The sequence below is a fragment of the Astatotilapia calliptera genome, chromosome 5 (genome assembly GCF_964374335.1).
Source record: "Astatotilapia calliptera chromosome 5, fAstCal68.1, whole genome shotgun sequence".
NCBI classification, from domain to species: Eukaryota; Metazoa; Chordata; class Actinopteri; order Cichliformes; family Cichlidae; genus Astatotilapia; species Astatotilapia calliptera.
In genome coordinates, this window is record NC_137426.1 from 26,540,367 (window position 1) to 26,555,682 (window position 15,316).

General features: G+C 40.7%; 2 protein-coding genes across 6 annotated transcripts in view; both read right to left on the minus strand.

Moving 5' to 3' along the window:
* Positions 1-1,971: 1,971 nt before the first annotated feature.
* myl2a (myosin, light chain 2a, regulatory, cardiac, slow) lies at positions 1,972-4,488 on the minus strand. Its single transcript, XM_026166440.2, has 7 exons — positions 4,381-4,488; positions 3,967-4,059; positions 3,377-3,452; positions 3,188-3,292; positions 3,019-3,097; positions 2,733-2,781; positions 1,972-2,466 (listed from the first exon to the last, which is right to left on the minus strand). The coding sequence occupies exons 1-7, from the start codon at positions 4,381-4,383 to the stop codon at positions 2,362-2,364; spliced, it is 510 nt and encodes a 169-aa protein (XP_026022225.1). The 5' UTR covers positions 4,384-4,488; the 3' UTR covers positions 1,972-2,361.
* Positions 4,489-6,296: 1,808 nt separating this feature from the next.
* Positions 6,297-15,316, minus strand: part of cita (citron rho-interacting serine/threonine kinase a) — a 45,142-nt gene continuing 36,122 nt past the window's right edge. For 2 of the 5 annotated variants that reach the window (XM_080301392.1, XM_026168496.2), the window contains exons 36-49: positions 15,137-15,241; positions 14,752-14,921; positions 14,309-14,353; positions 12,374-12,454; positions 12,106-12,241; positions 11,717-11,856; positions 11,491-11,583; positions 11,210-11,318; positions 10,927-11,055; positions 10,631-10,711; positions 10,294-10,372; positions 10,017-10,196; positions 8,836-9,223; positions 6,297-8,344 (exon numbers count right to left, since the gene is read on the minus strand). In XM_080301392.1, coding sequence (XP_080157518.1) covers positions 8,321-8,344; positions 8,836-9,223; positions 10,017-10,196; positions 10,294-10,372; positions 10,631-10,711; positions 10,927-11,055; positions 11,210-11,318; positions 11,491-11,583; positions 11,717-11,856; positions 12,106-12,241; positions 12,374-12,454; positions 14,309-14,353; positions 14,752-14,921; positions 15,137-15,241 — 1,760 coding nt within the window. In that variant the 3' untranslated portion in view covers positions 6,297-8,320. Of the gene's footprint in view, positions 8,345-8,835; positions 9,224-9,588; positions 9,725-10,016; positions 10,197-10,293; positions 10,373-10,630; positions 10,712-10,926; positions 11,056-11,209; positions 11,319-11,490; positions 11,584-11,716; positions 11,857-12,105; positions 12,242-12,373; positions 12,455-14,308; positions 14,354-14,751; positions 14,922-15,136; positions 15,242-15,316 lie in introns of those variants that run through there. The other 3 variants (XM_026168499.2, XM_026168498.2, XM_080301393.1) reach the window with 2 other exon arrangements.

Sequence of the window (15,316 nt, forward strand, 5' to 3'; positions counted from 1 at the left end):
ACAACTCCTTGTTATGACACCTGGACTATTTTCAAATTTATATCTTGTCTGTAGGGTACATACTAGTGTTTTCATTTTGGAATATTTCCTTTAAATTTCAGATTTCACTCCAAGTGCTGTAGTTTTACTTCTTTTTTATGTCTTGATGCATGCTCAATCATCCAGGTAAGTAAACCCTAAAAGGTTGATTCTGCTCATCTGGATGTAACATTTTCAATGGGAGGAATATTTCGTCACTCATTCAAGTGACTTCTTCAGTCTCAGCTGACTGCAGGTTTCCCCAACCTTATACCTGAAACCAGCCCACTGAATGAACTGAGGTCAGTTCCTTGATCATTAATATGCAAATTGTCATGACCACTGATCAGCAGCTACTGATCAAAACCCATTGATCAAAGACCAAATATTTTTTATGCTTTCTATCTTTCATCTTTATATTTTCAGTGAGCATCTCTAACAACATTGTCTCAGTGGATTAAAAAAAGTATTCTGACTCCAATGACAATGATCACAAACACACCGCCTATGCAGCAAAAGCATATCTGGCCAAGAAAAAAACAAAAAACAAAAAACACACACAATGAAACAGTATCAGTCATGGCCCCCAGAGCCCAGACCTCATCATTTTTGAAGCAGTGTGGCATCATCTTGTCAGTGAAGAGAACAAAAGGCATCCAACTTCCAAAGAAGAGCTTTGGATGTCGTTCTAGAAGCCCGGAGAACTATTCCCGAAGACTACTTAAAGAAATGACGAGAAAGCCTGTCTAAGAGAACTCAGGCCGTGTTGAAGAATAAAGTTGAACACATTAAATATTCACTTTCAAACTCAGTAAAATTGTACAAACTCTTTTTTTAAAAAGTACTTTCATAGAGTATTTCCATTTGTTTGCACACATTGTAAGAAAACATTACACCTATTTTCTATGAAAATGTACAGAAATGAGGCGTGGCTCAAGACTTTTGCCCACCAGTTTACATGTTAAACACAGTAACATGGGGTGATTTTTCTGGGCAGTCCTAAAACTACTGTCAGTCTCTCTGGCTCTGTCTTGCTCTCCATGCTGTCATGAGGGATACACTTGGCTGTTCAAACTCCAGCCTCTTCAGTATGTTCAGCAGCAGCCTGGTAACCTTTGTTTCTCATTTGTCCCTGGACCTGAGCAGCAAACACTCAGTCTTAGAGCTAGGTAGGATCTGCAAATTTAGGTGACAGTGATTTTGTCAGTAGTAATTTCTACCAGACAAAACTAAAAATTGAAAGAGAAATGCACGTTTTCCCTTCACTGACCACATGCTGCACTTGCAGACAGTTAAAACTGGAGCTGAAATAGCCAAGCCGATCCAAACACTCATCCCTCCCCACTCCCCACGTGTCTCGTCTCATCCACAGTATGAAGTATCCACGGTACTCCTGCCTGATGCTGTCAGAACTGGCTCCTCCCTGCCCTTAACACTTCAACTGGAACAATCAAGGATTTACACCCCCTGCTTAACCCTGCCAAGGTCTCAAGTCGGGTAAGGCGACGGTGGTGCGGATCACTCGATGGCATCCTTTTGTGAGCAACCTCCCCCCCAACTCCTCAGTATAGCATTACCCTCTTTACATCACCACAACACTAAAATAACAACAGGGCTTTGTCTTAGTAAAGCCCTTTGTTTCAGTAGCCAAACATTTCCATGCACATCCAACACACACCCAACTTTTTGCGCACACACAGACACTGATGCAGGCATGTTTTGGATTCTACAGGCTCACCAGCTGCACATGCTCGCTATTCTTAAGTACTCAGATGCACTACCTAACATGGATTTTAAGGAGTATCTGGTATAGTCATCTGTTCAGGCAGTAATTGTATGATCCTTGAATAGGTAATGACAATTCACTGGAAATCAGGCTTTATCGAGTCTGTACCATCTTCCCCACACTGGCATTCAATAATCTGAGCAAAAACAGCAGAATCATAGCTCTCGTAGCTTTAAAAATCTTTATTAGACTGTCAAGCAAAGACCTAACAAGTGGCTATGGTAAAAACAGGCATGTGGTTATTAGTATAGAAAATGATAAGGAAAAATAATTTAATCAGTCTCAGGTGAATGTGGGGGATATGCTGTGGATAAAGCAGAAAAAGAGCACGACACTTGATGATGTTTGATGCTGTAAACTTCCCATTTTTACAGGCTGGAAAAAGACTATTTGTCAGGATCCTCCCCCTGCTCTCGAGTGAGGACAATACAGAAGCAATGGTGTCATAAAAGCTGAGTAAATAGTCCACATTTCCTTTATGTGCAGTGAGTCAGTTTCAAGTCGTAGCTGGGTACACAAACTGACTTTCTACTTCTCGAATGCATTTAAATGAAGGTTCACTCCTGGTCCTTCTCCTCTCCATGAGTAATGATGTGAACCAGGTTTTTGTAGTCCAGGTTTCCAGCCACATCCGGGGGGAAGGCAGCAAACATCTGCTCCATCTAAGCAACAGAAAGGGAGACATTAACACCACTTTTATCAGATGTTATCCCCACACAGCCCATAACCCAGTGTGCATAAAAAGGGTTTTAAGATGATTCACTCAGGGGTTTTTGTTTTTTTGCATGAAAATGTGTCTGACGTGGACGCAGGTGGTCGTCATGATGACGTTCATCCTTGTATTTTTTTTTTTCCAATTCAACTCACCCACACTCACAAAACTGTTATAATGATGATAATTAGCATGGGCTGGGGGACTGCAATGTACCTCTTCAGCTGAGAATCTGTCGGCTTGTGTCGTTAGCATCTGTGTCACGCTGGAGAGGAGAAAAAAAGGTAGGGGGAAAAAAAACGCTGTAGAGATGACGAGACTTCTTTTCACAAGTGAATGAACTGTACAGGTCACAATGGTTTTTAATCATTGTGGAGCTGAGCTGTGTGAGGATGAATGACTGCAGTCAGACTGAGTCAAACTGTGAGCGGCAGCTTGCTCACTTGCAATAAATTTGCATATGCAAGCTGATGCCGCGTGACAAATGTGAGAAGCCACTTACTAGTCCTTCCTCAGGACCCCTTTACCCTCAGGGTCAAAGACTTTAAAAGCATTGAGGATGGTCTCTTCCGGATCGGCACCTGGGAACATCAAAACAGCACTGAGATACATTCGCATCAATGCTGTGTTCATGACTTAGATGTAGTTTTTACTGGCCGGCCAGTTTTTACCTTTCAGCTTCTCACCGAACATGGTGAGGAAGACGGTGAAGTTGATTGGGCCAGGAGCTTCTTTGAGCATGTCGTCGATCTCTTCTTGTTTCACATTCAGACGTCCTGCAGCACCAAAGAGTCAATGTAAACGCACGGCATGAGCGAAGATGAACACTTTGAGTGTTTCTTTGAATGGTGTCCACATACCTAAAGCAGCAAAAGTGTCCCTCAGATCGTTCTTGTCGATGAAGCCGTCTCTGTTCTGGTCCATGATGGTGAAGGCCTGAGATCAGAGCACAGGAAAAAAAAAAGCATCCAGAGTCACATCAAACAGTTTTATTTTTTTGGGTTCTCTTAAATTTTTGGTAGGCCATCTTTATATATGAACACTGTTTAGTATTTATAACGCGTTACCCTCCCCCCTCCCCTTGGATTTAGTCTGGCATCCTGGGCATGCCCTGCAGTTCATCTGCAGCCTAATCACTGATGACAAAGTCTGGATGTCTGGGCACCACTGTCCCTCATACCAGCATACCGCAAGCCTTACTGCTGTCAAGCCAGCAAGCGGGCAAACAGACAGGTGCGCATACTGCCACAATGAACAATGCAAGTAGAAAGACAAAGAAAGAAAGTGGAGACCTTTCTGTGTAATGCGTTGTGCAGTTTATTTTTTAATGCAGAAATGCCTGAACCTTGGTGAGCCGACTCGCATATTAATTCACCCGTTGCGATATTTCTCGGCAGTTCTCTGCCAAACGGAAATCCGTGAAATAGAAAGTGGTTTCAGCAGCATTCACCTCTTTGAATTCCTGGATCTGGGCCTGCTCAAACATGGAGAACACATTGGAGTTGGCTCCCTCTGCTGCCCTCTTCTTGGCTTTCTTGGGGGCCTTTTTTTAGCACAAAGACAGGAGAGGTGAAGCAGAAACTACACGTTTGTTCAGATAAAACTGCATGTCAGAAGAGATGAATAAATAGGATTAAGCATCTTTGTAAGAAAAAGCAGTTTAAACAGCAAAACAGCTGCTGACAAACAATTAAATAAAAGTTATGTCATCTTTTCATCCCCCCCGCAAAAATGCTAAATATTTGTGCTTTTAAATGATATGCAGGTGAAAAACTGTTACTTATCTCATCAAAACAATTGCAGCATCCTCAAAGCCATAAGACACACCTCCCAACAAACACTGCACACACACACACACACTTACCATGGCTGAGCAGCTGGGAGGTCAGACCAACAATGATGCCAGTGAACAATAGGGAGGCTGTGGGTGGCCTTTTGTAGCCCTCCGCCCTCCGCTCCAGTGGATGATATTTATAAACTATGCCCTCTTTAGGAAGTGACAGGTAAATGATGCTTCATACAGCATATACAGTATCGCATGCTCACACACTCTCATACATAGCCGCTCACCCTGTGGAGTCCTGATTGGCATTCGACAAAGAGAGTGGAATAACTGGTCTAGAATATCAAGAGCAGACTGAAGGTGAAAGCACTTAATCACTTTAAACAAGACTCTATCCACAGGGCATTGTCTTGTCTGTACGAACTACTGACTGCAATTGTTGTAAGTGAATGAGAGTGCTGTATAGTAAAAACAAAAGCAAGAGTGTGATCTGTCAATCTGTTGGTCCATAGTCTTTCCATAGACAGCATTATTTATAAAAGCAAAATGAAAGGAGAACATTGGACTAGCCTACCTAACTCGACCTCTGTGACACACCGATCTTTATGATAGCCACAGGTTAATCAAAAATGCATAAGTGATATGATTAGAGGTTTGTGTGACCGATAAACTTCTGCCCGCCTCTTTTGCAGTAGCACTGACAGGCTTGTGAGCCTTTACATTCAAAAAGTATTTAAGTACTGCAGAGAAATAAGAACATACTTCTTAAGATATACAATATAAACTGTATTTACCCAGTGGGAATGAATATAAAACAAATCAATTTGAGAATTTGAAATACCCAAAAGATGTAGAACTAAAACCTGATCTGTGAAAGATTACGTCAGTGTATTAGAGCAAAGCATTTGCAGATTGAATTCACTGTCTCTTTCTAACTCTGATCTGTGTGCCAATCATTTCTTGTTCCCCATCTGATTAAACGCATGAGAGTGCCTGAAAAAGCACCAGCTCATTATGTGTTATTTACTGACCTGTCAGGTCTTTGTTGGCGCCAACCTTTCTAACATGCTTCTTCACATAATATCTTTGGCTCTGCTTACCTTGGCCAGACAAAGCAGTGCATTACAGCATTGCTCTTACATTAAATCACTTAATTTATTCTATCAAGGTAATTCAAATTGATGATATTTATGGCAAAATGTCAGATTTTCAGGTTGTTTAGTGGGTTCTGGGTCCCTACAAATGGTTAACTTAATTTAATAGATAGATAGGAATTGAAAGAAGCCAGAGCATCAAGTGGCATCTTCAGTCTTCTTCACACTGTTGAGATTCATCACAGGGATTGCGGTACTAAGCTCATGGATGTCAACAGCTCTAGGTGAGACATACTGCGTGAGACACTGAACACGTCCTTACAATGTGTCTCTCAGCACCATTAACAAATCATCCCCCATCACTCGGGGCTCCCAGGTCAAGAAAAGTGACAGCGCGTGAAAATGAGCTGAATGAGCCGAGGTTGGGAGGTGAGTGGTCTAAATAAACTTAAAGCCTCCTCGCACTCGATCGTCTTACTGCTAAATAAATTGCGATGGACGAACCAGCAGCAGATGCCGTCTGTGTTGTCTCGCAGCGTGTACAGCGTGCATGCAGAGGACACAATTAGACGAGTTATTGTTAACCCAGGACGCAGATGCTATTGTTAAGAAAAAAAAAAAAAAAAAAAAAGGCTTCTTCTTCAGTTCCTCTCAGATCAAGCAGCCGCTGCAGCTACTGTGACTGGAATGGCAGGCTGAGCGCTGGGATCAGACACCTATAAATAGACGAAACCTTCTCCAACACAATGGATGTGGACAAATGGCCGTGTCACTGGCCGTCTTGAAACAGAGAGGGTAAATGCTTCAGAGGTGACTGTTTTATGATGCTTATCCACTCAGAGATAAGTTTAAATGTCTTTGTAAAGAGACACACAAGCACAACAGAAGGAGGCACAATCGAAGTGAAATGCAATGATTATAATATTTAATACTCTGTGACAAAATCTCTACAGGGAACGCTAATTAAACATTTGTTAGCAGACATCAATATCATATCCAGCGTTACAGCATTATGATTAAAGATCATGTGAATGAGAATACAAATTTAAAAGAATCTAAAAATAAAATCAAATACGATGGATAACCCTTTTGTACAGAGTCCTATAGAGAGAAGAAGACATGTGCAATTTAAAGCATTTGGTGCTTTGTTTTTGTTGTTGTTGAACATTGAGACCAACGAATCGGCTGTATTGGCTTTAAAATACATTCAGGAAGATTTTAACCATCTTAAAAATAATCATAGGGGACTTAAAGGCGAAGAAATCCTCCTAGTGAGCGCCTAACTGTTGACAGGCAAACTGGGCAAGTTAAAGTTTGGCATCTCGTTTGTTTACATTCAAAAAATACTGCTAAAATCCACAAAATATTCTATTTCTATACATCAGATCATGATGTACAGAAATGCATCCATCTTAGCCACGTGAACCGAATGAGCGTGGATGGACTTTAGCATTTGTTGTGATTGGACTGGATGTTTTAACTTGCCAAGAATTCCTTAAAGAAAGAAAAAAAAAAGTTATATAATATAGTTGTGTGAATTTACTGTGCAAATACATGAGAGTTTAAAGATAGAAAGTGTTATTCACGTGCTTTGTTTTTAAAAATGTAGATTAAAAATATAACCCAAATGAGGCAGAAGCAGAAGACAACACCCCATTTCATTTTCGAGATATATATATATATCCATGCCATTAACGGATCAGGGAAAAGAAAAACAAAACAAAAAGATTTTTTCTTCATCTTCACTTTAAACAATTTTGGGTTATATACAACAGCAGGGGACATTGTACAAAAAGAAATGCTCAAGTACTATGTTTTAAGCTTCAAACATGATCTTTTTTCCCTCCCGTCGTTTAGGTCAGCACTGAGGTTTTGCCTTTGACAGATGGAAGTGCATACACAAGTTTGTTTGAGATACAATCACTCACTTGATAAAGGACGTTTGGACATTAAAAGAATACTCATCGGACATTCAAGAGGACACACTGTCACTTTTTTTTTTTCCTTTAACAAAAATAGACACGGCTTATCCAGCCTTGAAATTCCTTCTTAATATATATAAAATTATGTCTCGTCTATTTACAGTCAGATAGCGTTCTGAAGATTTAGAAAGGTCCTGCTCCATTGCTGCTGGGGATTGTGGGTAGTGCAGTTTTAGTGTGTGGTTCTACAGAGTGTATTTTTTGGGAGGGATTATATATTAATTAATTTTGATTCAGTTTATTCATGCTTCAGCCGAGTCCGGTCAGCATTACTGACCAAGGACCGAGCTGAAAATGATTGTAATTAGCCAATAACGATTGTGTGTTAACATGTGAGCACAGGGCTGGAGCCAGAAGTGATACTCAGTGTCACAACAGGTGATCTGCTACACATTTGCCCTGATCTGTAGCTGCTGTAGACAGCACATGTGGAAATGAGCCACATGTGTTAATGGCATTTTGAATAAAATGACTAAATATATAGGCATCACTTGCTATGGCTGTGCTTATCCATTGTAGTTAATGCTGCTAGAGTTAAATGAAGCAAGCCAAACCCAGTAGTCTTAACTTGAGAACTCATCTCAGATTTTCTTTGTGGAAGAAGAAATTATATATAATTACTAATCCCTACTCGGAGTAGAGAACACATGCTCCAATGCATCGCAAAAAACCCTGCTCAGGTGGTTAATATGGCATTTTGTTGACCTTTATTTAAAACTATAACCTGATACTAATGACATCTCTTTATTTATCTGGTGCTCGCTACGTTCTGACAGCTACAGTTGTTTTCCTCCATGGGTTTTTCACTTTGGATATCGGGCAAAACAGATGTGTGGCAGTGTTTCATCATGAGTTGGTAACATTCTCACTGGTTCTCCGCTACATCTTCTCTCTTTTCAAACATGAACTTCTTCTTCCACAGCGGACACGAGGGTCTTTTGTCCTTCAAACAGATGACTGATCCCACACCTGTAGGGTAAAACCAACAACATGAAGTCAGGTTAATACACAGATTTTGAGTCAAAATGTACACTAACACAAGAGTTAGACTAAGGGTCCACAGCCTTGAAAGCTGGTCTTTCCATGTTAAGTACACCTGTAGTGTCATGAAAATCCACAGTATAAGCCAAAACTAAACAAATGTAAAAGACCACATGAACACTGCAAGACTATAAAGTCTGGGGAGAAATTTATACTCCTTAAAGGTCTGTAACAGTCCATCCTATAGTCATAGTATTTCACTCAAAACAAGATATCACAACCCACTACTGTCATAAAAGCAGCATAAGTGCATCACGAACCACTGAATCAACCGCCTGGATGGAAACGCCGAAGTTTTGTACTGAACCTTTTACCATACTCCAACAGTTTCCAATGTATGTCAATAAAACACAAAAATATTCAGCTAATTGCTAACAGTTACACATTAAGTTAATGTAATGCAGAATTTCTTGACAAACCTTGTTAACAGAGTTTATGGGTGTGCGTCCGGAGCCAGTATGAAGCCTTTGACGCTCTTCAAAACGTCCAGGGGATCTCTCCCTACGAACATCCATCATCCTGCCAGGGGAGCGGTCCATGCGAGGGTCGGCCATGGCCCTGCCTGGTGATCGCTCCAACCGGGGGTCTGCCATGGCTCGACCAGGCGAGCCCACTATCCGGCTTTCCAGCATTCTGCCAGGAGACTTCTCTCTCTCCAGTGGACGGCTTGGGGACTTGTCCCGCCGAAACTCTGTGCGAGCCTCTCTGTAACGGTGTGGTGTGCCTGGGTCTCCATGGACCAGAGGATTGGCTGCCAGCCTTTTAGAGATGTGCTCATTGTAGGAAGGAGGACCACGCTTGTTGGGACTGTCGGGAGGAACCAAGGTTAAAATAAAGAAGAAAAAAAAAAGGGAAAAAAGGAGCATTGGGCAAATGTTGGGCAATGTTTTTATTTGTCTCAGTTCTTGGACTTAGTTTGGCACTGTGGGACTCTGGTCACTCAGCAGATTTGGTGAGATTGATGGACTTGCAATTAAGCTGATTTAATAAGCTAATATATAAATACACAGCACTGCTATTTGTAATCAGAACAGACTGATCATATAAATTCAATTTGGTTTCCTAAATAAGAGTGGATTCTGTCACTGACAACAATTACTGTAGAACAAAGCTTTGACTTGCAAAGCACAGTCAGTAAGCGTCACGATGAGTAACAGACCAGTCATAAAAGGGAAGATGTCAGTCTTTATTCAAAAATTTCCTTTCTACATTTGACACAGAACTTTAAAAAGTAATTTAGGTAAAATAAAGAATGATGACGGCAACATTTTTTAAAATCTGCTACAGATAAAAAATGAACTCTTCTTCCTGCAAAAGACAAAATGATGGCATTACTCTCCTGTTTTGTTTTTTTTGTTTTTTTAACTAGTTCAAACATTTAAGCCAAACTTACGACCTATAGATGCCAACCTGTGCCCCTCAGTGCCAGCTAGGCCCAGTGACTCATTAACACCAGTGTACACAGAACAGAAGGATGGAGCGTGCTTAGAAATCTCCCTCTATGTACATCGCTGACCTACAAACCAGTTTCCAAATATTTGGGATGCTATGTATAAAGGTGACTGGCAGATGGTATTTAATGCTATTTGTGTGTCATTACCTGCGTCCAGAGCCACTACGCTGCAGATCTCCACCGTCTTGGCTTTGGACAAGGTTGCCCTTGCAGCAAATGACCCGAAGTTTGTTCTGATAGGATGAAGCCAGGTATATGGCTCCAGAGGAAATGGCGGGGCCAAGGTAGCGTGGGTTAGGGATATCCAGATGTGCGTATGAGTGAGGACTGGAAAAAGAGAAGAAAAATCAGCCATGGCAGAATTCGAAGTTGGAAAATAAAAAGAACTTGATAAACAATTTAAAAAAGCTGAGAACAATCTTACCCAAGAGCCGCATGTCCCTGAATCTCAATGACGTCCAGAGAGTTGAAGTAGGTCACAAATAGGTAAGGCTCTCTATAGGCTGAAATACAGAAATACAACTTGTTATTTTAAAAAACCTAAAAATCCTTAAATCACGAAAACTATTTTTGGGCTTTTTGGCCTTTATTTGAGAGAACAGTGAAGACCAGACAGGAAAGCAGGGAGAGAGTGAAGACGTGCAGCAAAAGGCCCAGAGTCAGACTCAAACCCAGGCCACTGCATTGCAGGATATGGTCACCTGCTCCACCCGGTGCCCAAAGAAACTACACTTCTAGTAAACATGCAGATTTACACTTACCAAATGAGAGAGGCAGACGGCTCCATTTGATGTCCTCACTTCTACTTCTGCGGCCATATGCATCCACAAACACACCAAACTCTGCAAAAAATAAATACATAAACAAAATGAGTTATTTAAATTTAGCATAGAATATGTAACCAAAAAAGAAAACAATGACTTTAGAAATGCTTAGAGATCGCTTGTCAAATACAGATTCTAAGACAAACTGTTCCACAACTTTGTTTATCCACTAGTTTGGGGGTGTGTATACACATTCAACTGAGAGGGTTTGCCAGCAGAAGTAACTGTCTAACCATGGAAACAGAGCAGGTATTCATCCTTCTGTGGAGCCGTGGTGACCTGGATGATAGAGATGGGGAAGCTGTGGGAGGACGCCGCGAAGACAGCTGACGCTAGCGTCACATCGTTTTTATCCAAGAACTCTGCAGAGAGAAATCATTAGTATCATTCAGCTTGTTCAGGTGTGAATGTTGGAACCCAACAGAGACAGAAACACCCTTGAGTGGACTTTGTTGGAGCACCATCTGGTTGTAAAGAAATAATACTAAAGAAACAATAATGCTGCATTTGACAGACCTTCCAGTACATACTGCTTCATCTCAATCTCATAGAACTTGTTGGTGCCGATAATGATACTGTAGCCAGTGAAGTGAATACAGCTGCAAGGCTCTGATGTCTCAATCTCCTGCAAACACACACACACAAAATTATTATTATTATTTTTTATTTTTTTTTTTTTAAACTCATTATTTCTAGAAGAAAAACAGAGCATCTATATTTCCTAGAAAAAAAAAAAGTCCATTGTTCACAATAAAGGTCTCGTCACTGTAAGCGGTTCACTTTTAATGCTCATTCACCTTTCTGATGCAGAACTTGTTGAGGCCTTGATTATGCCGCAGGATTGTAATCTTATTGGGCATTGCAGCACAAATACAGAGCCCATTATCAATCTGTAAAGAAAGAACAATTCTGCAATCAGGCAGCACACAACACGATGCCATTACTGTGATGTTCAGCTCCTTAACTCAGACCCAATAACAGTCCACAAGGACTCTGCTCCCTGCAAGTTACAACATGACTCACCTTTCCAGAGGAGAAGAGATGGCATCCTTTGACTGTCTCAAAGATGAAGGGGTTGAGGTCAGGCTGAGCTGGGAGATGGGACTGTGACAAAGACTGTTTCACCTTCTTGATCTCTACCAGGCACAGTGCCCTCTCCTCCCCTGAATGACACATCAAACATGCCAAGTGTGAGATGATGCGCATCATCTTCTCTTTACTTCACTTTCGTTCGCTGTTACTTCAAAGCACACATTATGGCTTCTAAAAGATAACCATAATGTGATGTAATGTGTTACAATAAATGCACACTATCCAGAAGCATTATGTTACAGCTGAAACAGTGTACGAGGAAAACATAAATCTGATAATATCATAAAATAACTTCAATATAATGGCCTCCATTAACTGACCAGTGATCATCAGCAGCTTATCAAGCTCCTTCAGGATCTGGATCTGGAAGACTGAGGTCAGGCCCGGGATGTGAGTCAAAGAGTTCTTTATCACATTCAGAGCATACAAACCCTCCTCAGAACCAACCAAGACAATCTGCAAGAAAGGACGAGATCACCAGAGCTTTAAAAAAACAAAAAGAAAGAAAGAAACATCCAGCATGGTGATGTCTAACTAGAAAGCTGACCAATTAGGTTTTTAACTCTGTTTACATGTTTGTTTTTATACCTGGTCAGTGAGAGGCAGAGTGCAGTTGATGTCCAAACGGTCGTCACCCTCCAGCTTCAGCAGAGAATTGCCCAGAAGTTTCTATAGAGAGAGAGAGAGAAAGGGAGAGAATGGAGCAGGGGAAGGAGGCGGATTAAGACTTCCTGCAAATCGGGAGCTTTAGCAAGACAAGCTAACACAGCAGGGATGCCAGCCGGAAAGCTGCCACAAAATAACCACAGCAACATAACATTAAAGATGTGTCATAATTTAGGTGAATCTGGTGTCTAAATGAGCTAACAGTAAAAGATAGTGAGAAAGACAGGGAGAGAAAGAGAGAGCCTTTCCTGTTGAGACTGAAGCTCACTTGCAATGCTAACAACAGAACAACTACAGAGCAAGAAATACATTTTATGTTGTTTAAAACAGACAAGCACAAATGAGCTATGTCTGACCATTAATAAATGATATTTTTAATTTGAGGACACACTGCCTTTTGTTGACAAATGGTCAGAATAAAACCCTCCAAGTTTATACATTTCATGACTGTAATGGGTTCTGTGGAGAGTGGCTCTTTGTTTCCACTTTATACATTAAAATCAATGATGAAGCACAAGCTCAGCAAATATCACAGTGCCATTTTTCCAGTAATGTTGGCCTTGAGGCTTTATCACTGAACATTAGTGCCTGACCTCAGTAATGTTCTTATGGTTTAGTGGGAAGAAAACTCCTCAACTATCTTAGCGTTAGATCTGCAGTTACATAGCCTTTTCGAAAAAGCTGATACAGTTCAACAACTTACAGCCAGTCTCTAAAACCAGATGAGAGGCTGTGTAAAATACACATAAATGAGAATGGAATGGTTTGGAAATCATTTAGACCCTTCATCTAATTTAGAATATTAGACAGATAACATATCAAAGTATGGAACAGAAATGCTGTCTGTGGGGGGGGGGGGGGGGGGGGGGGTATTATTTTGAATTTGATGCCAGCAAAAAAGTCTGAAATAGTTGTTGATTGTTAGCAAGAAGGAAAACCCCACACACTCAACAATATTTAAATAATCCAAAACAGCTCAATAACATAAGAATTAATGATAATAATGATGATAATAATAATAATAATAATAATAAGCAAAACAGGTGAGGAAAAAAATCCCTTTAGATACAGGAAAAAAAGGTGCTGCATATGGGTTAAAGAACAGAAGGGAGAAAAGCTGCTGGCATTAATTTAAAAAAAAAATATGTTCACAAAAGCAATAACAGAGTCAACGAAAATTTCACAGATTATGCATTTCATATGTTATCTTTGAAGTATTTAAATAAATATGGGGTTAAATGATAAGCAAAGCATTGTCATTGGTCTTATTTACATTTTACACCCTGCACTATCCTTACTGTATGCTGTACATACAGTAAGGATACGATGTAATCAAGCTGCATGTTCAACTTTCCATATTTAGTAAGTGATACAACTGAAAAACACAGCAATGCAACTTTTTGAGAATACTGAAATACACTTGTGGAACCATTTGACTTCCTACTTCACTTTTAATTTAAGGGTCATTTTGCAGAGAACATGGAAGAAAATATTTCTTCAGTTTCTTCTAAAACTGCAAGAAACACAGAAGCGCCAACAGCCTATAGCTGCACACTGAAGTTAAATTGCTCAAGGTCTGTTTGTGTGACGTCATATTTCTGAGAAGGGGGGCTTAAGCAGTGCATGGGCTTTGCAGAATCATGCATGACATAGCATAGGACACCAAATAAATGGTGCACAGCAGTCTATTCACATCCATGCACTACATATGTTTCTGTGTGAATACACACACCATATTCAGGAACTGATTCAAGGACTGTACTTATAGTGCATCAGTGTCATATGTATGTACAGCTACTGCATGCTCAGTCGATCGGTCGACTGAAGCTCAAGCATTCGTGCAGCTACTTACTGTACCTGAACCAGAGGGGACAGGTTCTTCTGTCTTTTAGAAACACCTGCCTATAATATGATTCACACAACCGAGTTGAATGGAGATACACACACACACACAGTATAGTTATATAAAGAAAAAAGACAATGACAACAAATAAACACAAGACGTGGATGTTGAGAACATGCAGAGAGAGAAAGAAGAGGGAGGGGGAGAAGAAGAAGTGAAGGCACTGGCTGATGTTTAATGGAGGTACTCAATATTTTACCCAATTTTCACACAAAATGACACAACCAGCTTTGTATTAATTTGCTCATTCATATGGGCCTAACAACAAAGCTTGTGCTGTGTAAAGGAGGCAATGGCTTTTTGCAACACCCCAAATACAGTAAGCCTAAATTATGAACGCTATCAAGCCTGACACAAGGACATTCATAGGTATGTAATATGCAGGCATGATACTTACAGCATCAGAATCCACTTTCTCTCTAGATCCACGACTACCACCCACAACAGACTCCAGTACTGCCACCCAGCGCTGCTTGTCAGGAAAGCTAGGAGCCATGAAGTAGAGGGACTGGCCAGGCCAACATGTGGTGTGCGGATGCGATTCCAGCTTCAACACATACGGGATGTCTACGCACAGACATAAAAAAAATGCATCAGTTTGTTCCTCTGCTAGCAGCTTAATTTCACAGCTGAGCAGAAGCGTCAACATTTTTGCTGTATTTTGTGTTTAAACATTTTAGACAGGAGAGGTAAATCCAAATCAAAATTTGGAGAGAGGATGATACACTTAATATCCTACAACAGATTGAGTACACTGGGATTAACTAGTATTGATCCAGTACCAGACTTGGCAGTGTTGATGAGCTCAGAGGCTCCAACAGCTCCATGGACAGTCACCTCTCCATCAGGCAGACAGAGCTCAAACTCTTCCTCAGCCTTTACAGAGTCTACAAAGAAGGGAAGAGAAAAACAGAGGATTCTCCAATTTGACCTACATGGTAACATTCACTATACAGTTGAAT